The sequence below is a fragment of the Caretta caretta genome, chromosome 3 (assembly GCF_965140235.1).
Source record: "Caretta caretta isolate rCarCar2 chromosome 3, rCarCar1.hap1, whole genome shotgun sequence".
In the NCBI taxonomy this organism is placed as follows: domain Eukaryota; kingdom Metazoa; phylum Chordata; order Testudines; family Cheloniidae; genus Caretta; species Caretta caretta.
This window is the reverse complement of record NC_134208.1, coordinates 126,785,931-126,809,359: the sequence shown is the minus strand read 5'-3', so window position 1 is coordinate 126,809,359 and position 23,429 is coordinate 126,785,931. Positions and strand designations below refer to the sequence as shown.

At 40.3% G+C, this 23,429-nt stretch overlaps 1 protein-coding gene across 13 annotated transcripts in view; it reads left to right on the top strand.

The window, feature by feature from the left end:
- The window catches only part of LOC125633970 (uncharacterized), a 127,456-nt gene that overhangs the window by 66,123 nt on the left and 37,904 nt on the right, over positions 1-23,429 (top strand). For 10 of the 13 annotated variants that reach the window (XR_007355742.2, XR_007355741.2, XM_075126853.1 and 7 more), the window contains 3 exons: positions 6,614-6,700; positions 9,443-9,581; positions 13,680-13,780. The exons of 2 other annotated variants lie outside the window; for them this stretch is intronic. Coding sequence is in view for 9 of the 11 variants with exons in the window: in XM_075126853.1 (XP_074982954.1) it covers positions 6,614-6,700; positions 9,443-9,581; positions 13,680-13,780 (327 nt within the window). In the remaining 2 variants the exon portion in view is untranslated. The remainder of the gene's footprint in view (positions 1-6,613; positions 6,701-9,442; positions 9,582-13,679; positions 13,781-23,429) is intronic. One more of the 13 variants, XM_048844040.2, reaches the window with a different exon arrangement.

The following is a 23,429-nucleotide window of genomic DNA, read 5'->3' as shown; positions in this document are numbered from 1 at the left end:
ATTAATCCACACATCCACTGATTAATGGATTAGAGGCTTCATAAACATGCTTTGAAACACATTTGTTAGATTATTTTGTCAGTGCTTTGCAGATTAAGGACTCCCTAAATACTTGTTGACACAATAGATGGCAATAGTTCTGTGGAATAAGGTGCATCCCACTCTGTGCTAATTTCAATGCTTTTGAAAGCATCTACTGTGTGCATGAGGCAATATTAAGTGCATGATCTATTGAATCCATAATATTGATGGAAAAAATAGTTAGCAGCCTATTGAAACAGTATTTGACCTTCAATCCAATGATTAGTTTATATAATGCATTAACATAGGATCAGCTCAAAATGTCCATCTGCAATCTCTGTATCTTTTTATTTTAAACAAATTAATTAATACACAAACTTTGGGCCACGTCTTTGGCCATGTCTTACCCTCTTGTGGAGAAACCTGTAGGAGGGGGGCAGAGATCCTCATGGAGTTTCCTTCTAATGCTCCCCTTGGTGGACACAAATTTGAGAGGCTGCAGGGGGGGGCTTGCTCTCAGCCTCACAGATCCTAGAGTCTTTTCAGGGCGAGCCTGATGATGATCTGCAAAGTGGCCCCTCCCCCACAAGATAGCTTTTAGGGAGCAGTTTTGGCCATTGGCTACCTCCTGGTGCTGCTGGTACTGTACAAGCGAGAGAGTGAGAACCCTTCAAAGATAAGCCCTGATTCAGCAAATCATTTAAACATGTGCTTTTGTACTGATGGGTTCAATGCTTTTGTGAACCAAGACCTTAAGGCTTTTTGTGACTTTACATAAGTTATACATGGGATCTGGAGGTGACCATGCACAGAATGCAGCTGCTGCTTGGTTCTACTCTTTGTATGCCACTCTTTGCCTTCAGATCCCCAATCCTGTGAGTTTCTATGAGCGAGGTTCATTAGGAATCATGCTGCAGAACTGTTGCACATGTGCTCACGCTCGCTTTCTCTCTTTTACAGCCTTGTCTGCCCAGTCTTTCTCTCTGCTCACATTACTGGAGGGGAGCATAAAGCTAAGATAAGGCTGGGTTAGGCTGTGATGAATTGATGAGTAAATTATGACTTTTTGCTCCTGTCCTTAACAATTTGAATTTCAATAACTATTGGCATGACAGGGGCTACAAATGTGGTTAAAGTGCCAATGACACATATATGTAGGGTACTGTGTGATAATGAGGCTTTATACCTTTAATAATTTAAGCCACTCTGCCTTGGATGAAAACACTGTGATTGCAGGTACAGACTCTCCCCGACTTACACAATCGTTCCGTTCTAGAACGCCTTGCGTAACTCAATTCTGTGTAAGTTGGAAACGTGTACCCAACCGTTATGCCAAAAAAAAAACCCCAAAACCCAAACCTCCTATTTCTAGCTTTACGGAACTTTTTCTGTAAGTGCAGATTTGCTTAAGTCGGGTCTTGAGTAACCCCGGGAGCGTCTGTATAACATAAACTGCCTCACTTAGGCACAGAAACATGACTGAAGGCTGGGTCTTAAGTTTACATCTTTCTTTCTTCCATTCCTCTCAAAGGTAAATATTTACAAGGCACATCTGATTTCAGATCCACATCTAATTTCATCTGATGCTAACCTGGTGTCACCTCTGTATTTTTTCCTGCTTGCAAATAATTAACATCAGAAGTGAAAGTCCTGAATCAAAAGATAATGGAAGTCTATAGAAGAAAAAAAAACAAAACCCTCATTATCGTCCCTTTCTCAATCTGGTTTTGGGTGTGTGTACTTCATTTTGGGTCATAGTCACGTATTCAACAGGTGATGTCATACGTTTGGTTTATGAAGGATTGAGCGCTCTGCTTGCTTTTTATTGAAGTTCTGAATGTTCAATATTATTATATAGATTGTGTGTATCAATGGCACAGCCCTGGAATCCTTAACCCTCCTGCTGACTGCAGTGGGAGTTTTGTCTGAGTAAGAATGGCAGGATTGGACCCAAAATGAGTATTAATTTTAAACATCACACACTAATGTAAGTAATAGTGGTATAAAACAGTTTCTGCATTTAAAGAGGTAGAAGATTTTTAGTTTCCCAATGGTTTGGGTGTTTTTTTGTTTGTTCTGGATTATGTTTTTGTGGGAGGATTTTCTTACATTTGCTTCATAGACATGGAGAGGGAGAAATAACTCTTGCTGCTTTAATAACAAAGGTGAAGTATTGTTGAATTCGTTATTCCAAACAATGAGGCAATTGTTAATTTATTTTTTCGCTAGGGACATATTGTATAATAAATATATTGTTGTAAACTAAATCTAACCAAAAAGCTTGCAGCACTGAAAATAAAGAGAACTAAAGAGAAAAACCATCCGTGTAATATAGTAAATTGATAGTATAATGTCAGATGAAATGAGGTAGCAAACAAAAGAGGGGTTAGAAGAAAAAATTATAGCAGTTAAGAGGAGTCAAACAAAGGTATAACGGATGGTATAGTTGAGACTGTACATCTCTCTTCGGTGAGGAATTTAAATTTTGAATTCCTTCATGAATATAAAGAAAATATCTCATAAGTATGTGTGTGTATCTCTGTGCATTTGTATTGTGTGTGCATTTAATTCCTTATAGTCTTCTACTTTATATAACATTATATAGGCTGGGATTTTCAGAAGTGTCTTTCACTGCATAAAAGATCTAACCTGCAGGACAAGAAGTAATTGTCTTAATTTGAAGCAAAGGAGGTTTAGATTAAATATTCGGAAATACTTTCTAACTATAGGGATAGTTGGGTGCTGGGATATGTTACCTAAGGAATCCCCATCAGTGAAGGTCTAGGTAGTGTTGTGAATGATGGTGCACTGGGGTCCCAATGAGATACTTGAAGCCTGGCCTGGAAACCTACAAGGTCCTATTTGGTGGGATAGTGACTGGATAAGAGAGGGCACACCTGGCACTAGACCTGAAGAGCCCTGATTCTTGACTGGGCTGCCCCAGGGACCCAAACAAGAACCCCTATGGCTCACTTGAACTTTAATTGTTTAAGACTCTGTACCGAGGGTATCTGCAGTCTTTCTCTTTCCTCCCAGCCCTAATAAAATATCATTTCACTGAACCAGGTGTGCGAGTGGTTACTGTAGTGCCTACAAGATCTAGTTGCTGAAGTGCCTACAACAGTTCTTCCCTCCAATTCGCGGTACACCTGGAACGCTGCGGGCACCTTAGAGGTTTGATGTATCCTGCACCAAACAGCTATAATAATTATAGTGTATTTAATCCTGCTTCAGTGCAGGGGGCTATACTAGATGATGTCTAGAGGTCCCTTCCAGTCCCACAGTTCTATGAGTTCTGTGTGTGCACATGTGCACGCGCAGACACTGTGTTAACAGGAGTTGTGTACATAAATCCCTGTGCGGTGAAGTAAGACTGCATCCCCAGCTGTCGGTTATATGGTGCAACCCAAAAATCCTTTTTGAGAATATCAAGACAGAGCTGAAATATTTGTGCACAACAAGGAAGCATGCATGCAATGAGGCTTTTTTTCTTGCTGCTAGATTTCACTGCAGTTTGTAAAACGGACATCAGAGGGTTTTACACAGGGCTTATTTAAGACAACTGGAAGAGGAGTAAGTAGTCCTAAGAAGGAAAACACGCTTGCATAAAGTCATACTATAGTATGGTGACCAGATGTCCCAATTTTTATAGGGACAGTCCCGATATTCGGAGCTTTGTCTTACATAGGCACCTATTACCCCACCCCCATCCTGATTTTTCATATTTGCTATCTGGTCACCCTATACTATAGCTTTGCCCACGGTGGGTATAAAGTAAGGGAGGATGATGGTGCTTGTGGTTAGGTACAGAGCCAGGTATCAAGAGCTCTGGGTTCTATTTCTTGCCCTGCTATAGAAGTTCTCTCTGACTGTGGACAAATTACTTCAATTTCTCCATCCTCAATTTCCCCACCTGCAAAGCATCTGCCTGTGTTTCCAAGTGACAGTACCATTTCAATGCCTGGAGGGGGTCAGTAACTCAAATTCCAGCTACTGAATTCCTCTGCTTCCATGTGTCAGTCTGGGCACCACAAAGGCTCCTCAGTGCAGCTCCCTGATGTGCTGGAAGGAACTCTTTTATTCACTAGGAGCCTTGGCAGCTGCAAAGACTCTCCTGGCTCTGTGCTTAGGTGCACAGGGAGGCAAAGGAGCGAGGCCTTCTTGGTACACCACTGAGGCTCTGACAATTTAGTGCCCATGTTCCTTCTGTTGTCTCTCTTTGCACCTGTGGCAGCAAGGCCTTCCTAAGGTGCTGACCTGCAGTGCAGTGGTGTCAACACCTCACTAATGCCCAGCATGCAGAGAAGTAGCACCTCAACGATGCATGGGCCCTCTTACATTACATCAGTGCTTGGAAGCCTGCCGGCTACATTCCATCAAGTAGTCATCGGACACAGTGAGCCATCAGCACGAACTGGGATTCTGAGGTATTGAGTGATTTATCCTTCTCGGGTGGCCAAGTGGTGGGAAGCTTGAAGAGCATCTGTATACTATGTATCCATTTACGCTGGTTGCACTGTAAGACCCAAGGCATCTAGATGTTCTTTCCAAATCCATTTTACATGAAACCTTGAAGCTCTGTTGCAGACTTGTCCCCACTGTTGCTGCTAGTCACATTTTACTGGGGCTTTTTGGTTCCAAGCCTCCTGCAGCCATCAGGTAGGGGGACTGTACCTATAGAGCTCTGAGAGGCTAGAGTTGCAAACTTTCATAAAAACTGGCAATGGGCTCCCTGAAGTGAGTAGCTGGCTAGAAATGCCACAAGGAACTTGGACAGGTGGTTTAATGTGAGGCAGTGTTGGAAGCTGACTTGCTAATCTGTTGATTATTGCAGATTCGATTTCCTGAAAAAGAGAGGAAAAAAATGCAGGAAACTAAAGACAAAGACAGAATCCTATCCTAAGGCATCATAGGATCTGAATGACTTGGGGAGTTCAAAATTATTTCAGACTATAGTCACCTCTTTATTCCACTTATGTTCCTCTTAATTTTTTGTTTTTTTGGCCTGTTAATGAAGTCTAGATGAATTAACTAAGTTATGAAGAAAGCATCAAGAAATTATGTGACTTTAATTGATGATGATGTGTTTATTAACTTACTGTCAGCGAGTGGTGAAAAAAAAAAAGGACAACAAAGTGGCATCAGTAGGTTGTTTCACCTACTTCACGGGGTCAGAATATACCATGATGCATGCTAGGAAGAGTCCTCAAAACTCAGCCGGATTCTGATCTCTCACTGGTTTTGCAATAGTGTAATTCCCAGAGAATCCCTCTTGATTCTTGGCACAATTTAGGACAGAATCAGACACAATAGCTTTGGCAGTTCCCAGTCTCTCTTAAGCCTTGTCTTTCCTGCTTAAAAAAAAATAGTCTGGGGTGTGTGTGTGAAAGGGGTGTTTTTTGTTTTGTTTTTAACCTTGGGGTAACTAGCATGCACAAGCTATCCTGAGGTGAAAACACACTGAAGACCAGGCACTTGAGTTTTACCATCAGGCAAATGAGGCAAAGTACACAGTGCTATACCCCCTCCAGGGGTTACCTCCATGAGATTACCTTATGGTAAAACTAAAGTTCCTGGTCTTCACAGTGTTTTTGCCTCAGGATAATTCACACACATTAGCTGTTCCAAGGTAAAAAAAAAAAATACATTTTTTTTAAAAGCAGTGAAGATGAGGTCTTATTTTGAAGACTTGTGACCCAAGAGTAAAAATTGATTACATCTTATATTTTCGGTAATCTTATTTACCTCTATCACAGGGGCATTGTGTGAGGCTTAATTCATAAATGTTTTTCAAGGGATTGGATGATTCTTTGGAGTTTCTTGGATGGAAGATGCTATAGAAATGCAAAATATCTTTATAATTAATGCAAACATTTTATAATTACATCTACTTTACTGATTGTTTTTTTGGTTGTGATTGCGGGGGGAAAAGGTGTATTTTGTTTTGTTGTGCAAATGCTTTGTAATTAAGGCCATGGCTTAATTTTGAGAATAATCATTTACTTCCCCTTTTTAAAAAAAAGTTGTGCTTTTTGAAAATTCTGTTTTGTTTTTTGCTTTTAAAACAAAGTCCATGTGGAGAGAAGAGGAAACTAGCAAAAATATTCTTCATTAATAGATTTTCCTTAAATCAGCCATTGGATTTTACATTTCTCAGCAGAAGAGAGGATGGAAATAGGAGACAAGAGAAAGAAAGAGGGGATCACAGTATCTTCATTTTATTTTATGTCCTCAAAAGTATGCTCCTTTGGGCAGACAGTAATTGCAGTTTCTAATGACACAAACTTGAAGGGAAACAGAAGAAGACTACAAACAGGTTTATGGGCCTATCAGCAGGAATATGTGGCTACAAATTGCTGAGTAAATGAAACAGCCTGTTGTTTCCTAAGCCTAAGTTTGTGAGTGTTATGTCAAAGCATTTGAGGCGGAGCTAGAGCACCAGGCGGTGTTAGGAATACCTGCTGGGTCCTAATTGGTGCCCACTGTTGTTAATGGCTTCCTGTGGCTGAGTGTTTACTTGTCATTTGTTTTGTGCTTTGTTTCCCAGCTACTGGAAAAAAAATACTGACCAAAACTTTATCTTTCTTTTAAGTGTATCCCTGGACATCAAGTGCCCTACTGCAAATTGTCTCACGATGCTAAGTACCTCAAGTCTATTCCACAGTCCAGTAATTACCTGGTATGCTGCAAGAGTTCGATTTGCTCTCAGTATTGCTTCTGAATTGTTTTAGCAAACGTTATGAATATTGTTTTTTTAAGGATTTGGAGCAATTGTTTCTAATCTAAACCTCTGTTTAGATATATTAAATGAATGCATAATATTTTCTCTATTTTTTTTTCTAAGAATGCCATTTGCCTACAATTTCCACCATCACCCACAAATCTCTGTTTAATGCTTCTGAAAGGTGCCAGGCTGAAAACCTTGCACACTAAAAACCTCTGATTATCAACTGAGCAGGTACAGATTGCAGAAATTTGGGCTTTCCCACACTGCGCACAAATATACCTTCACTCTTGACCCAAGGAGACTTGATCAGCAGAAGACAAAATATTTCAAACCCCATTCCCATTCAGTCCTTGGCCTCCCCGTTGAGACCACCCATAAGAGTGCTGGATAGTGCCAGCTGTAACATGGACCCTTACACACTAGGAAAAGGATTGAAACTACTAACAAATAAGTTGGTTAGTCTCTAAGGTGCCACAAGTACTCCTTTTCTTGTTACTAATTTAAAAGAGGCCACAGAACAGCTGATGAAGAGTAACTGATTTTAGTCACAATTGACTTGGGGTAGAATTAGAACTAGTGAAAAGATCCCAGTCTCATTCTCCTGAGTCATCTGCTCTTCCTACAATGATTTTTTTTTTTTTTTGAATTACAAATGGACCCTAAACAGCAACTCACAGACCCTTGAGAAAATGCATCTTATCTATGCCTCTCTTTAGGAACCAACCCTTAATCTGCATATCTAGAAGTTCTTTCTCAAATGCAGATTTTTCACTTTAGTATATGTATATATATTTTTATATGGGGAAACAGTGTATAGCCACAGGGGATTGGATCAATTTCTTAGTGATAAAATTAAGTTTGGAAGCCATCTATGCAGTGGTGATATGTTAGATTTCTTAACGTTTTGTTTATTTCAGTCAAGGTGTCAATGTTCTGTGATATGGAGCAAATTGATTGGAAGGGGGTTAGATTTCCATGTAATGTTATGCATTTTGTCCTTGTGATCCTTGATTTATTTGTGGCCAGTGCTTTCCCATGTGACAGCCAGAATGGATGGCAAATTGGTTTAGTGTAGCTCTTTTGCTGACTGACTGACTGACTGAGGAAAATAACATGAAGCTACATGTGAAAATGCAAAGAGTATTTTCTGTTGAGATTGAATGATTGAAAAAGGAATTGAAGTCCTGTGATTTTATTTTTCGTCATTTTATTCATTTATTTTAGATATATGCAAATTTTAGTCTTATGCCCTCTGCTTGGGGGTGGGGGTGGGGGGAAGCAACTGAAGTCATCCGTCCACACCTCCCAGTGCTTAATACTGACATCTATTTTTAAACAGGTTTCAGAGTAACAGCCGTGTTAGTCTGTATTCGCAAAAAGAAAAGGAGTACTTGTGGCACCTTAGAGACTAACCAATTTATTTGAGCATGAGCTTTCGTGAGCTACAGCTCACTTCATCGGATGCATACCGTGGAAACTGCAGCAGACTTTATATACACACAGAGAATATGAAACAATACCTCCTCCCACCCCACTGTCCTGCGGGGTGGGAGGAGGTATTGTTTCATATTCTCTGTGTATATAAAGTCTGCTGCAGTTTCCACAGCATGCATCCGATGAAGTGAGCTGTAGCTCACGAAAGCTCATGCTCAAATAAATTGGTTAGTCTCTAAGGTGCCACAAGTATTTCTTTTTAAACAGAAAGTGATTGTTTGAACTGGTTTGAGAAGAGCTGAATTAGGGTGTGAACAATGGCATAGCTGGTGGGCTCCTGAGGTGTTTTTTTTTATAAATCCCAGAGAGAGAAAATAAATTAAATTCCAGGATCTCCACTTAAGTCTATTTCAACTCCATTTCATACATTTGCCACTTGCATACTGATTATAATGACATAAAATACAAATGTGCCTACACTTTACAGTTGAAGGATCTTCATGGCATCATCACATGCTAACTGTGCCATTTGGAGAGAATCTTTATTGGACACTGAATCTTTAAATTGGTGTGATTTCCAGGAAGTTTCTCCAGTATTAAAGGAACAGGATTTAGATTTAAAGTTCCAGGGTTTAACCCCTTGTTCTACAGTGATGGGGTATGGGTGGGGATAGAAGATACAAAGAACCACTTCCCCTGTACAAGCAGCTAGGCAGGATACCTGTACAGTGTACGCTTCTCTGATGGAATGTACTCTTACCTAATGCAACAGCCCATTCAGCACAACTCCAAGGGGACATAATCTGAAAAAATAAAATGGACTGTGTCTAGACCTCATCACCATTAGCTAGCACAGAGGTTTTCAACCATTTTTCAGTTGTGAACCTCTAAAAACTTTCAAATGGAGGTCGGACCCCTTTAGAAATCTTACACATAGTCTGCGGACCCCACAGGTTGAAAACCACTGAGCTAGCACATACGCTATGATGCAGGGGGAGGAAGCGGGCTTTGGCCTTTCTTAGTGGAGCAGTAAGATCTGTCCCACTGTAGTTTTATATCCCAGTGGATCACTGAGGAATTCTGTCCACACTAGCAGCTTCTCCAATGTAAAGGGCACATCAGAAGGCTTCTCTGCTCATATGCACTGCATTAACCAGTACAGGAGTTGGCCCATTATTTGATAATTTTATATTTGGCTTTGTTGCACATAAGAATTCAGAATAGTAAGTTCTGTATTCACTTTTTTCCTCTTTTTTAAAGATTATAGGATTGCAGAATGAGTTAACTAGACATGGAATCTTAAAGAACCAGCAAGATTATGAAGACTTTTGGACACTGATCCTAGAGGGCACTCACGGTTCACGGCTCAAAGAAAAACTTCAGGCTATAAAATCAAAAAGTTGGGTTTCTTACACACTTTGTCTCTTCTGAATACTTTTAAGAGCTTACTTTTTTATTTTTTTAATCTGATTTTAACAAGACATCAAAACAAGAGACCCGATTCACAATTGGTGTAAGCCAGTAGAGCTCCATTGAAGTCAATGGAACAATGCTGATTTATTCCAGCGAAGAATCTGGCTAAGTTGTAAAATTTCACCCCTTCAAATCAATACTATATATCACTTTTCTCATGTTTGTAACATAACAAAAATCTTGGATTTAGAAAGAAGAAAAGGAAAAAGAAATTTAAATTTAAAATAAAATCAAAAAAATTCATAAAGAAACATGTTTTTAGTAATTGTAAGGAACAAGAAACACTAACGCTAGTGTGTGCAGATGGAAGTCTTAATGTTATTTTGTAAATGGAATCCCTAAACAGCCTAAAACATATTTTGAAAAAGATGGTTTTAGGATTAACACTAATTTTAATATTGTATTGCATTCATAATCATTTGTGTTTGAGGGAGGAAAATGAGGAAATAATTAGTCAACATAAGATTATTGTGATCATTAATATAATTCGTACAATTATAGCCTTTCTTTAAAAAAAATTGAAACCTGCTGCTAGCTGTGACTTTTCCCACACCTGAAGAAGAGCGCAGTGTAGCTCAGAAACTCATCTCTTTCACTAACAGAAGTTGGTCCAATAAAAGACATTCACCAACCTTGTCTCTCTAATATCCTGGGACCAACACGGCTATAACAACACTGCAAACAAGTTGTGCTCATAGGTAGTCTATATGACCATGTGTTTCTCTCATTGTTACCCTTGCCCGTCCTCCTCCACTCCCTCCATTTGTTTTGCATCCATTTGTCACATCATGTCTTGATTCAGGCCTCGATCCTGCAAACATGCACATGGATAAATTTACTCATGTCAGTAATACCACTGAACTAAATGAGTCTGCTCCCATGAATAAAGTTACACACATACCTAAGTGTTTGTAGGATTTGGCCTCAGAGAGTCAGAGAGAGAGAGAGATCATCAGCTGATGTAAATCAGTGTAGATGCACTGATTTCAAGGGAGCTTCATCAGTCTATACCAGCAGAGGATCTGGAATGAATCTTACTTTGTGGCACAATAGGGATCTGATTTATTGGGACCTCTGAGTGCTACTATAATAAAAATAACAAATAGTAAATGTAATAAATAACTATCTCTGTCTAGTCTAAAAGTGTGGTACCAAAGAGTATGAAAACTCTATACTTGAATCACTTTTATCCCTGTCACAACCATTTTCTTACTGAACCTTTGAGAATCTGACTCATGAGCACAATCATATATCTGATCCAAAGCCCCACTGAAGTTAGTGGAAAGACTCCTATAGACTGCTGTGGGCATTGAATCAAGCACAATATAAATAGGTTTTCCCTTTATTTAATCCCATTTTTACAGAAAACAAAACTACAGCAGTGAACCCCCAACAGGGTAATTTATGCTTGAGAACCAACTGTTTCTTCCACCTTAATTTTTTAGCATCTAAACACAATTGAGGGAATGCACTAATGTTACTCAGTTTAGATTTTTAAGTTTTGTATGTTCAGGTACATTTTTGTATTCTGCTTATGTATATAAAATCTATAGCAATTGAGCCCACACAAATATGAACATAACCTAGGCAAATGACTATCAATCTTTATGATTGTGCATGCAAACTTGGGGTGCAGATGTGCAACGGACATTGAAAATGAGACCAATAAATAAAAATACTCTCTTGAATATGTCTTAAATTTCATTTATAAAGTTTTATTTAAATATTCTCCTGCAGTTGCCATGAACCAGGATGCAACAGATTTGTGTTGTTTGTGAGAACAAGAAAGCATCTATATTATATAACATTTTACATATACCGATATGTTTTATGTTTGTGTGCGTACATCTACAATACTCAGACATACGTTTGGTTTTTATTTTACATATTAAAACCTCTTTAAACTGAAAGAAAGAGAAATTGATTAGAATTAAAATTGAATCTGAGGTTTAATTCTATTGCCCAAGGAGAGTGAAAAGAAAAAGTGAATATTGAAAAGTTATTTACTTGACCATGAGACCCCGACTGTATTTTTTTACCATGGGCAATTGTCAGTTCATACATTTTTTTCTTTTGCTATTCATGGTTATAATACCATTTTTACACACACATGAACAGACATGGTTGTGTTTGTGTTTTATAATCTTATATATTTTCTAACAAAAGTTTTAATCTGTCACTAATATGTGGCTATTTAAATTGGAGCAGGGTTTCCCTGGGTCACTTGTCTCACTGTTGCAGTTTGTTTGAGTGTTAGAGACTAAGACTATAGCACATTTTTCTTTAAAATAAATGGAATATTTTTCAATTTGAAGAGAATAAATGCCACATCCCAATGTGTTAGAATGACATTAGCTAGAAGCGAGTAGAAATATTCATAAATGAAGACCAAGCATAGGTGAAATGTACTTGAGGTCAGGTTTAATTACAAACTCAAAATGCAAGGCAAGCTTGCCCTAGAGAATCAGAGAATATCAGGGTTGGAAGGGACCTCAGGAGGTCATCTAGTCCAACCCCCTGCTCGAAGGAGGACCAATCCCCAATTTTTGCCCCAGATCCCTAAATGGATCTGAATCCCCTCAAGGATTGAACTCGCAACCCTGGGTTTAGCAGGACAATGCTCAAACCACTGAGCTATCACCCCTGTGTGTTGGCTGAAGTTCATTAATCTTTTCGTGAACTTGGACTCTGATTTTGGTACGTGACCATTGTATCAAGAGCTAGGGATTCATTTATGGTTCTGGAAAATGTGTAAAATGTCATGGGTTTGCTTGGTATTAATCCATAGACAGGGAAGATGCATTAGTTTTCGCTTACCTTTGTGAGACCATGTTCTACATGGCTGCTCCCCTGTGAAACCCTCACTTGTAAATGGACAACCCAGTAGAACTGATCTTGCAGCATTGTTAGGACCCTCTAGTGGGAGGGATGGGTAATACTATGCAGCCACAGACCAGGAGATCAGATAATACAGCCACTGAACTAACCATGCTGCCATTTTTAAGGTGTCCCCAGGAGAACATGCAGCAGGCCATGTGCTGCATGAAATTGGAGGCAGGATTCCCCGTGGAATTTTGGGTGGTGCATGCTTCCAAGGTCAAACCCCGGGCCTTGCCTTTTCCACGTGGCTGCTGGTTTCTCTTTTCTCCCACTCATCTTTCACTGAGTTCACCCAGCTTGGTTTTCAATGTGTCAAAATAGCATTTTTGCTATTTTATGAGGGTTTTGTTCCCTTTGGTGAGTTTTTCCACAGAAGGGGGTGATTTGGCCCTTTACTCTGGTAAGATTGGGGAAATTATGTTTGCCATAAACATGCTTTAAGGCTAGAATTGGAGTTGCAAGCTCTTGAAGTCACAGTGGAAAGAGTGAATCCTAAAGACTCGAGCAAATAGGAGGATTATATTGAGTCGATACAATAAAAAATCACATTCCAGTTGAGAGAGGCAACATTATTTATAACACAGAGAGAAATTCTTATTACTGTTATCCCTGTTGACCAGAGTGGCTAGTTAAAAATTCTAGGACTAGCAGGCTGTTCCAGTTAAGGGGAGAAATTGGTGATATTTGTGTATTTCTTTGATGCAGTTTTGTTTATCTACAAAGAATGTACAAAGTTCAGTGTCTCTCTGAACGACTTAAATAGCAGGAAATAGTTTCCTTTACTCATAGCACCAAGAACCCACTCATTTCAGCCTGCACACCTAACCCCAAAACCTTTCCCTATGTTTTTTTCCAAAGTCAGACAGCATGCTTTCAGCTGCTCGCCCCCTCCCTCTGTCATTCCCAGTTTTTGTTTTTGTCTGTTCTGGCTTTCCACACAGATAGATATAGATATAGATATATAATATCTCTATACCCCTAACCAAAACAATACTCAGCAAAAGCTCTCTGGTGCTCTTTTTGTCTTAGGTGAGGGCTTTTCCTTAGTCATGTTAATTGAAGCATGAGTTTACACCTAGCTATTTCAATGGGGTTTTAACTCAACCCAGAGCATTATTACTGAGGTTTTGATGTTACTTTACAGTGGTTGCAGCTAAGTCTTTTCCTTCGCATCCTGTTGTGAGAACCAGTGTAGCACAGTCAGCCAATGTCCTTCTGAGCAACCGATGTGGGCAGCTGAAAATGGTACGTAACACTTTCATATTTAAGAAACTTGTGCTTTCAAATAATGCTACTTTAATGACATAGTTCTTGCTCTGTCTAGGACTGATGCTCCCCTGTGTACAAACTCCATTTGGTGTAAGAGAGTGGTGGGGGGAGCTGCTGGGAGGCAGCCATAACTGATTCCCAGATTCCGTGGCCCAGTCTGCGCCAGCAATGGTCCAGGTGGGAGCTGCTCTAGGGGGCTGTTCTACTTAGGCCACATGGCCTATGTTTCATTCGGAGCTTTCTCCTCTGCCCCTTCTTAACTCTTTCTGCAGTATGCATCCTGCGCCTGGGTTGGGGGGGAATGAGGCTGGCTGAAACATTGGGTTCACTGGCTTTACATCCGTTGAGCGTCCCCCTCCCACCAAGACACCAAGTAGCACAAAGGGGCCAGACTGTATTTGAGAATCTGACCCACTCTCTGGCAGTGGGCACAAATATAAGAAACTGGAAGGACATAGTGTCCATCCCAGAGCACCTCCCAAAAGCAAAGAATAGGAATGAATATATCTCACTCTTCCTTCCCTGTCAGCAGGAAACTGGCTTGGGATTGTTGTTTCATTTCATGGCCGTGTGAGAGTGAAGTTACTACTGTCTCACTGACCATGCCTGTAAAATGGGAATGATAATGTATCTTATAGGGTGTTGTAAGATTTAATTAACCATACTTAATTAAAGTTCCTAAAGTTGCTTTTAAACAACAACAACAAAAAGCACTGTGTAAGAATGAGGTGCCCCTACAGCTGGGAGGATCACCTCCCTGACTCTATCCTTTGTCTTCTGCCTTTCACACACAGCTTCTGTGGAGAATGGAACAGATGGGGAAGTCTGAGGGTCTACACATGGAGGAGGAGGGCAGGTGGTTGGAAGAAGCATTTTCTGAGGGGAGAAGCTGATTTAAAAAAAAGAGACTGTCAACAGAATTTTCCCTAGTGTGTCAGTACAACATTTTCTCTTCCCACCCGCTGTTGCGCAGTGTGTCCTATATGCCAGTTGGCTGCAGCCCCAGAGGACACCGCATTTTGCTTATGATGTACGTGTCTAATTGTTTAATATCATCATTATGACTAATATCTTCAGCACAAATGAAAGCTTTCCAATGGTCTTGTGTTGCAATGACTGTGTTCAAGGGTGAGTGATGGACGCCCAACCTCACTGAGAAAGCTCACTTGTGCTCCTGGATCCCTTTATATATTTTTTCGCAAATTGATCCAACACTTCCCAGAATGCTCCATGGGTTGAAAATCCTTTTCTGGTGATGTGGCAATGAAAACTGCTTGGAAGGAAGGGGTGGGAGGGGATGATGGAAGGCAAAGATGTCTCCTAGTTTACCTCAGGCCCCTTCTTCCCCCTCCCACTTGCTTCCCCCTTTGTGTACAGTTCACCAGCTGTGCTCTGTGAGATGAGCTGGGGTGGGCTGGATCCTTCACACCTCTGTGCAATGAACACATCACTCTTCCAATCTGCTAGACATAGCAGTATTTCTTGGGCCAGTCTGTCAGGTTGCTGAACGTAACTGAAGGCTTAATTTGCAGTTTGCATTCTTTTCCAGGGTACTACATGCTCTGGAGAGAAGTCAAAAACAGTCTTATGATTATGAATTCACTGGTTACAACTGTCTGTTTTTTAATGTAATGAAGTCAGTTATATCCAAAAGACATTTCATATATTGGACATCTTAAGCTTGTTTACACTGTGATGAAAAAAATTACGCTCTATTACTACACAATCTAAATATGTTCTCAGTCTCCATCTTTTCATGCCAAATTAAATGTTGCCGTCTAGGAGCAGGTCTTCAGACAATTTAGATGTTCGGATGTGTGCACATGCCATTACTTAGATTGCACACAACTGTGCACAATTGATCCTTTGTTAAGTGAGCTGTAGCTCACGAAAGCTTATGCTCAAATAAATCGGTTAGTCTCTAAGGTGCCACAAGTCCTTCTTTTCTTTTTGTTAATGGAGTTACCTCATTTGTGCATCTGACTGTAATTGCATGTATGAACTAGGGGCACAGTTGCATATGAATCTTTCTGCCTAAAGTATCTGATAATTTTACCAAACTATAACCAAACCTAACAACTTCCAGGACAAGAATAGTTATATGTTTTTGGTTGGGGAATTATAGAATACCAAAGTCAAGGTTGTTCCTACTTATTTTTATATTTAGTTTGAAAGTTCTAGTTATAAGAACACAATGTGTTTTACATGGTGCTTTTAATCTTCACACCACTTTACAGCCATGAATGAATCCTGACAATATTCTGGGGAAAGAGGTGTATTCGTAGTTTTACAGATAAAGTTAAATAACAGAGTCAAAGGGAATTACTGTCAGAGCTGAGATTAGAACTTGGGGGTTCCTGGCACTCACTCCTGTACTCGAACTTCTGGACCACAAACAGCTGCTGTGCAAGCTTTTCTGCAGCATTCCTCTGAGGCCCCTCAGTCCTGACCTGCCACATTGCTGCTATTCCAGTCTGGAACCTCTCATGAGTAGGGCTCACCAATTATGCCAAACTGAATAGAGTTGTTTTACTGTAAGTCTAGATGTCTAGCGGGGCTAGCCCAGTGGTTTACATTGACTGTCTGCAGGCATGGCCTCCCTCAGCTCCCAGTGGCTGGGAACAGAGAACCAAGGCCAATGGGAGTTGTGGGCGGCCGTGCCTACCGACAGTCAATGTAAACAAACTGTCTCACGGCCTGCCAGTGGATTACCCTGACGGGCCGCATGTTGCCTACCACTGGGCTAGACTGTAGTCATCAGATTCATTTTCCTTTATACATTAGGCCCCAGTCCTGCAATGAGCTCCTGATATGATACAAAATTTGAACCCTCTAGAATCAAACCAGTTGTAATGAATCCCTGTGCTGAAGACAGAGTTACTAAATACATACACATCTGGGGAGCTCAGGCTAGAGCCTCGTCCTTCTACTTCAAAAACTAGGAGTGTCGAAATCCTGTCCTTGGGCCAGCTACTAAAAGGCAGCAACACACACACACACCCCAGTCAGTACTGAGAGAGTATTTTTTGTGTCCCACACAGATTCCTTGGTCCAGCACCAATGACAGTGAATTTGATATGGGTATTACCAGACTAGTGAATGACAGGGTGGCCAGTTGCTAGCAAGAAATCCGGCACCCCTGGAGTAGCATGTTATCCTATAAACAAAAGACAAAAAAACAAGGAATCCCTCTGAAGAGTTTACTTAAGCACTTGTGGCTATGATCTCTGGTCTGCTAAGGCCACTTTGCAACAAAAATGTCAAGGTTTTTCTTTTTTCCTCTTCATCTCCCCCCCCACACCTCCCCCCTTTTTTCCACTCTTTCCTCTCCCCACCCGTTTTTCTGCTTCTAGTGGCAAGAAGGAAAAGGGGGGAAATGAATGTTCTCACAAAAACTTTGGTATAGTTAAAAAAACACTTGTTCATCAAATGAAAATGAAAATAGATGAAAATTTTCAATTAACTCTAGTTAACATGTTGGGTTTTTAAAATTCATTTTACCTTAAAAATCTTTTTGCTGTGAAAACTGTGGCTGAAGGATTTGATTATAGCTTTTATTCTCTCTATTCAGAGTTGTTATATTGTCAAAGTGTGGTCAGATTTTGATACCTGTAGTTATCAGAATATCTTATTTTCCTTATCTTTGCATTTCTAATGAACTCATCATCATGGTATCTAGATGCGAGTTACAAAATTTACAGTTGCAGTAGTTGTGTCCATAAAGTGTCCACCGTTGTTAGTTAATATTTTTCATCTTCCCCAATGAAAGATGTTGACTAGTCATTCTTCCACCATTGTTTCTGAGAGGACAAAATGATGGTTCTTACATTGTGCTCTAAAATTGGCCAGGTTTGAGCTAGTCATCCTCTCTAACGGTAAAGAGTTGCACTGCCCCTTGCTTGCAAAAGTTCACCATAGGATCTTTCAGCTTTTGTCATCATAAAGTAGAGCTGTGTCCGGGATGGAGATCATGAGCTGAGTCTTAGGTAAGGGTCTAAGGCAACTGTAGGGGCAGGACCTTGAAGTGGATCTGAAATGTAATGGGGAAGTTATTGGAGCACGGTGTGATGTGCTTTTTTAAAAATTATTATTAAAAGGTGGGCTCCTATGTGTTGCCCCAGTGGAGGTTTCCCACGTGAACCTCAATAGTTAGCCAAGGATAGGATGTGCTGCATCGAACCTGGAAGTGACAAAAGCCCGGATCAATGGCTGGGTCTCTGTCTGAGAGGAATGAGCACACACTTCTGAGTAGCTGAATTTGAAAGAAGGCATTTCTCTTCATTGTTGCTATATGAGTATCCAGGAGCAATGTTGAGTCCAAGAGAACCTCAGGACTTCCACGTTACCTTGGTGACTGGAAAGTGGAGGATGAGGACATTGTCCCACCCAGCTCCTCAGAGGTCTCCTCTCTCTCGTTGTGTATTATCTCTTATCTGGATTGAGTCAGTCAGCTGTTTTTAATTCATATATGTTTCTCTGACATGGTCACATCTAGGTGAAAGTATTGATTGTGTCTGCTAAAAAAGAGAGGTTTAGCTTGGTATGTTTAGTATACTAGTAGCATTGCAGACAAAGGCTTTTCACAACCTCGCCTAGAGTTGTTCTTTATATATGGTTAATAATACATAAAGAAATGGAATAATGACATTTTGATTCAGGTTAGAGGGGAAAGTTTCCTGTACAGTTATTCTTGCATATATGTGTTAATCTATAAAATCTTTAAACCCTCAAGAGCCTCAGCCTGCCATCAGTTTCCAGTCAGGAGCTTCCCTGGGAGTCCTACATACATGTGGAACAGTGTATCATGCCCTTATATTGCAGTATGTACTCAGGTTTTTCTTAAACAGGGTCACCTGACCAAAGCCAGTTTATGCCATTGCCAAGAATCTAATTTATAGGCAATATTCATTTTTCCCTCTTGCTCTGCTCCACAACTGAATGTTGTCCACTATAATCTGCACTTGCCAATTTTCTCACCAGCACTTTATTCATAGAAGGTGAAATTTACCCCTGTGCAGAGCACTACGACAAGATCTATGCACCAGTAAAGATTTTAAAAGAGGGCTTAGGTGTAATATAAGCAGTGTATAGACCTCGTGTTGTCTATCTATGCAGAAATGAATATATAACCCTTCGAGCACAGTATATAAATGAATGTGTTAAGTCGCACAAATACACCTGTGCATTGCACTTCATTAACAAAATAACTTTTAAACATCTACTCGCATAAAAACACTTGCTTTGCTCTGTGCCATGCACAAACTATTGTCTCTCTGGATTCTGAACACAAAAGGCCAAACTCTGCACTTACCTACACAATTGTAAATGTTGAGTAACTCCATGGAAACCAGTGGAGCTACTATCAATTTCAACCAGTGTGAGAGCAGCATGTTGGACCACCTAACTCTTCTAGAAAACTTCCTCAGTAGACACTTTCAGGTGACTTTTGTAATCATTTCCAAACGAAGGGAGGATTAGTGGAGATGTCACCAAACCGTGAGGAGGCCGTGTTGGCCTTTTATCCTGCCCCAGTCTAAAGGTAGGCCACATGGGTCCCTGTTTGCCTGGCCTAAGACAAATATATCTTGGCTCATTCCTTGTTACTACGAGCCTGACTGAAGCAGAAGAGATTGTTCACAGAGATGTGAGAGAAAAATAAAACCGAAATGAAGAAGTGACCTTTTAAACATGAAAAGGGGAAAGTGCCACTTGAAAATGAATTCAAAACCAATTCCATGCAATTAAACTGACAGAGCATCAACAGAGACAAAGTTAAGTGCAATCAACATTTTTTTTTTTAGAAGAATTACAATTTTATGGAAAAATAATTAAGGAAAAATCAAAACTAAGATTTTCAAGTGATTGGTGATACAAGGTTGCTCATTTTGCGGGGGATGCCAAAGAGGCCTGGGTTTCGGAGGAGAGAAGAAAAGCAAAGGGGGTGGGGAGGTGGGGAAATAACACATAGGCAGAATTCTTTCTTTACACAGAACCTTATTCTTCAGTATTTTGTCCCGTGTCATCATTTCCACCTGTGCAAAGCAGTTTTAAGCTGATAGACATTCAGAATGGTAACATTACACACTCATTTTGCACTAGTGTAAATAACTGTGCAGGGTACAAGGCAGTGGAGAATGAGGCCCAGAATGTTTTCAGATTTTCCATGAGGGGAAGTGGCTCCCAGGCTAAGGCCTGGTCCTCACACAAGCTGGCATCAGTTTAGCTAAGGGTATGGGGTTTTTTTTGTTTTTTTTTTTCAACTCAGTTAGTTAAATGTCTGCAACTTTGTGTAGATAGGGCCTAATTCATTTTCTCTCAGAGCTAGTCTACTCTAGAAGCGCTACATTGGCGCATCTTCACTGATGCAGCTGCGTCGCTGTTGTGCATCTGGTGAAGAGGCTCAATGCCAATGGGAGAGAGCTCTCCCATTGGCATAATTGCTCCACCTCCATGAGAGACAGAACCTCTGTTGGAGGAGAGTGTCTTCTGCTGACATAGTGCTGGTGTAGACAGTGCTTAGGTCAGTGTAATTTGCATCGCTCGGGGGGGGGGGTGGCTTCTTCACACCCCTGAGCGACATAAGTTATATCGACATAAGCAGTAATGTAGACCTGCCCTTAATCTTGTATTCCACCCTCACCCACCCCACGATATACACCATATGCCTATTAATTAAGATTTGCTTATATTTTTGAGTGGATATGTTTAAAAATGGAAATATTTCTTAAGTTCTGCTTTGTTTAATGCACTAATATATATATACACACACACACGCACTCGGGGGAGGGGGGAGAAGACTGCTTTTTTTATATCCTAATTTGGTTCAGATACATTGTGTGGAAGCCTTTTCAGTTGTTCCATTTGTAGATTAAGTAAAGAGCTTTAGCTAGATAAATTTAATAATTCTTTAAAATAATTCTTCCCTTTGTCTGGTTCTCATTCACACCACTCTGGCAGAGGGGCCTTTGTACTGCCAGAGTGCTAGAAACAGACCTTGGAATAAATGAGAGCCCAGCCCCAAATATATACTATTACTGCCCCATATAGTTGATGTTCAGAAATTACTTTTGCCACACACTGTTAACATATGTTAAACCAGAACAGAAATCAAAGTGTCTAAAGACTTTGCAATTAAACTGTTCGTTTGATAAATGCTCTCAGAATAATGTCCATTAAATAAAAAAGGCAAAACATGGATAAGCAGATAATTCTATTCTAGCGATGATGCCACCCACTAACAGCAGATGCTGAAAGTAAATTCTAAGCTACTGATTAACCAAAAAATATAGGTGGCGGTGATGGTGGTGGTGGTGATTTAGGTGTCAGCAATGTTCTCCGTGCTATATATTCAGGGCCGTGTATATTTTGCAATTCCACACCGGTGGAATTTACAGTGGTATCTATCTCTTGCATAGAAGTGTGCTCCAGAAGTTACACTTCCCCTTAACAAAATTGTTTGGTGCTCTACTGGTTTTGAAGAAAACGCTGAAGTCCTAGCATAGAAACTGATGAAGTGTTTTTTCTGAATCTGCAGACATCCTGAAATAATAGCTCTCATAGGTGTGAACCATCTCATTCGTTTCCTAAGACTGTTAACTCTGAAACATAAAGATGACAGTTTAAATGTCAAAATTGTTAATTTTTTCACTAGGGACCACTGAGTAGAAGCATCTGGCTAATGTGTTTGTCACACAACGCTAATCGGTCTTGCACACTCCCCCACTCATAGTAGGTTATTTGGTGAATTCTGTTCTGCTGAATAGCAAATAGCCCCTCCTGATCATACAAAACTTCCAGTATGACCCAGATAACTTCCATGATAAAATTGTGTTGTCAAGACAAAAAATTGTGTCTCATTAAAAACTGAAAATGTAGGGGAAACATAAATTTAATTTAATGTAAAGATAAATAGTTAGTACAGAAGCCCCTGTGTTTATATTACTCATTTTCATATTTGTTTCACTGAAACCCATGTAAATGAAGCTACTGGGATAATTCCAGTCTGCTGTGGTAGGGTGTCAGAGAATCCAAGAACCTTATCACATAATTTAGGTTCAGATCATCACAGATCCATTTTGAACAGACCAGAGCAATATGGGTATCGGAGAGGTCGGGGAGGAGGTGACTACAGCTGTCAAGCAGATGGTCAATAATGCAGAGATAAGTATTTTAGCTACCTGGACAGATGGGAAGGCTGGGATTTTTGTTAAATTGTGGAGGAAGATTCAGCAAGACTGGAACAACCCAGATGTTTGAACAGAAGAATATGGAGAAGTCAAAGAATATGGAGAAGTCAAAGATGACTCTAAGGATGCAAGTTTGAGCACAGGGAAGGATGTTGATGTTACCAGCAATGGAGAAAGTAGCAAAGAAAGGAAAAATAATATATGGAGTTCAATTTTGGCCATGTTAAATTTAAACTGATGGCAAGCTATCCAAGGTAACATGTTGGAGACTTAGTCAGATGTACAGGATGAAACTAAGAAAGATAGGTCAAGTATGGAGATGTAGATTTGTGAGTCATTGCCCAAAAGATAGTAATTGAATCAGTGTGAGCAGAAGAGGTCCTCCAAGTATAAAATAGAATTCTGGATCCCCCATTGACAGGAGAGAGGGAAGGAGGAGGAGAAACCACCAGAGGAAACACTGAAAGAGTCAGAGAAATAGGAGGAGAGCCAAAGAAGGACAGTGAAAGTCCTATGAAAGTCATGGTAGGATGGATGTCATGGAGGAGAAAGTGACAGCTGTGTTTCAGAGTGCAGAATGGTCAAGAAGGAGGACAAAGCAAAAGAGATCCTGATGAGTTGTGGGCAGGAAAAGAAGCGAGATGCTGGTGAGAGCTGGTTCAGTGAGGTGAGAGGAAGGAAGCCAAGTTGGAGGGGAGCAAGGTGTGAGTTAGAGGACAGGAAGTTAAGGCAGTGATTGTAAACAACTCATTCAAGGATATTAAGGATGGAGGGAATTAGAAGGATGGAGAGACAGTTGGAGAGACAACCAATTTCAATTTTTTGAGGTTGGCAGATACTAGTGTGCTTGTGTGCTACACGAGTACATATGAGCGTGGGTGTTCTGTAATCACTGTAATTGAAAAAAATAAAGCTCTCTCCTTCTAATGTGTTAGGCTGCATTAAGTTCCTTTCCCCAAATTGTATTGTCTTACGTGTGTGTGTGTGTGTGTGTGTGTGTGTGTGTATAAATATAATGCCTTTCATCCTGAAGTGACATACTCTGAGACTCACCTGAGAGCACCACTGAAATGCCCCTCGCTACAGAGATGGTTGCAGCAGCCAATTGATGTGCAGCACTGCAGGGATGGGGCACTTTGGAACAGGAGAAAAGGACACACCCTCTTTTCCAGAAATGATTTTTATGGAACTCTGTGAGAGAGCCCCCTAATAATCATGCGTTTGTATTCTAGACCGTTCCGAAAAGGAGTGGGTCAGAGCACAAGGCTAAGCTAGCAAGTTGTAACTAGTACAGACAGTGGTTCATTCAGTGTCCCCGTGTCCATAATCTCCCCAAATACACAGGCCATTAGACCTAATTCATCCCTGGTTTAACTCCATTGACTTAATTGGCATTACACTAGGAGTTAATGTGATCAGATATGCTCAGTAACATTGCA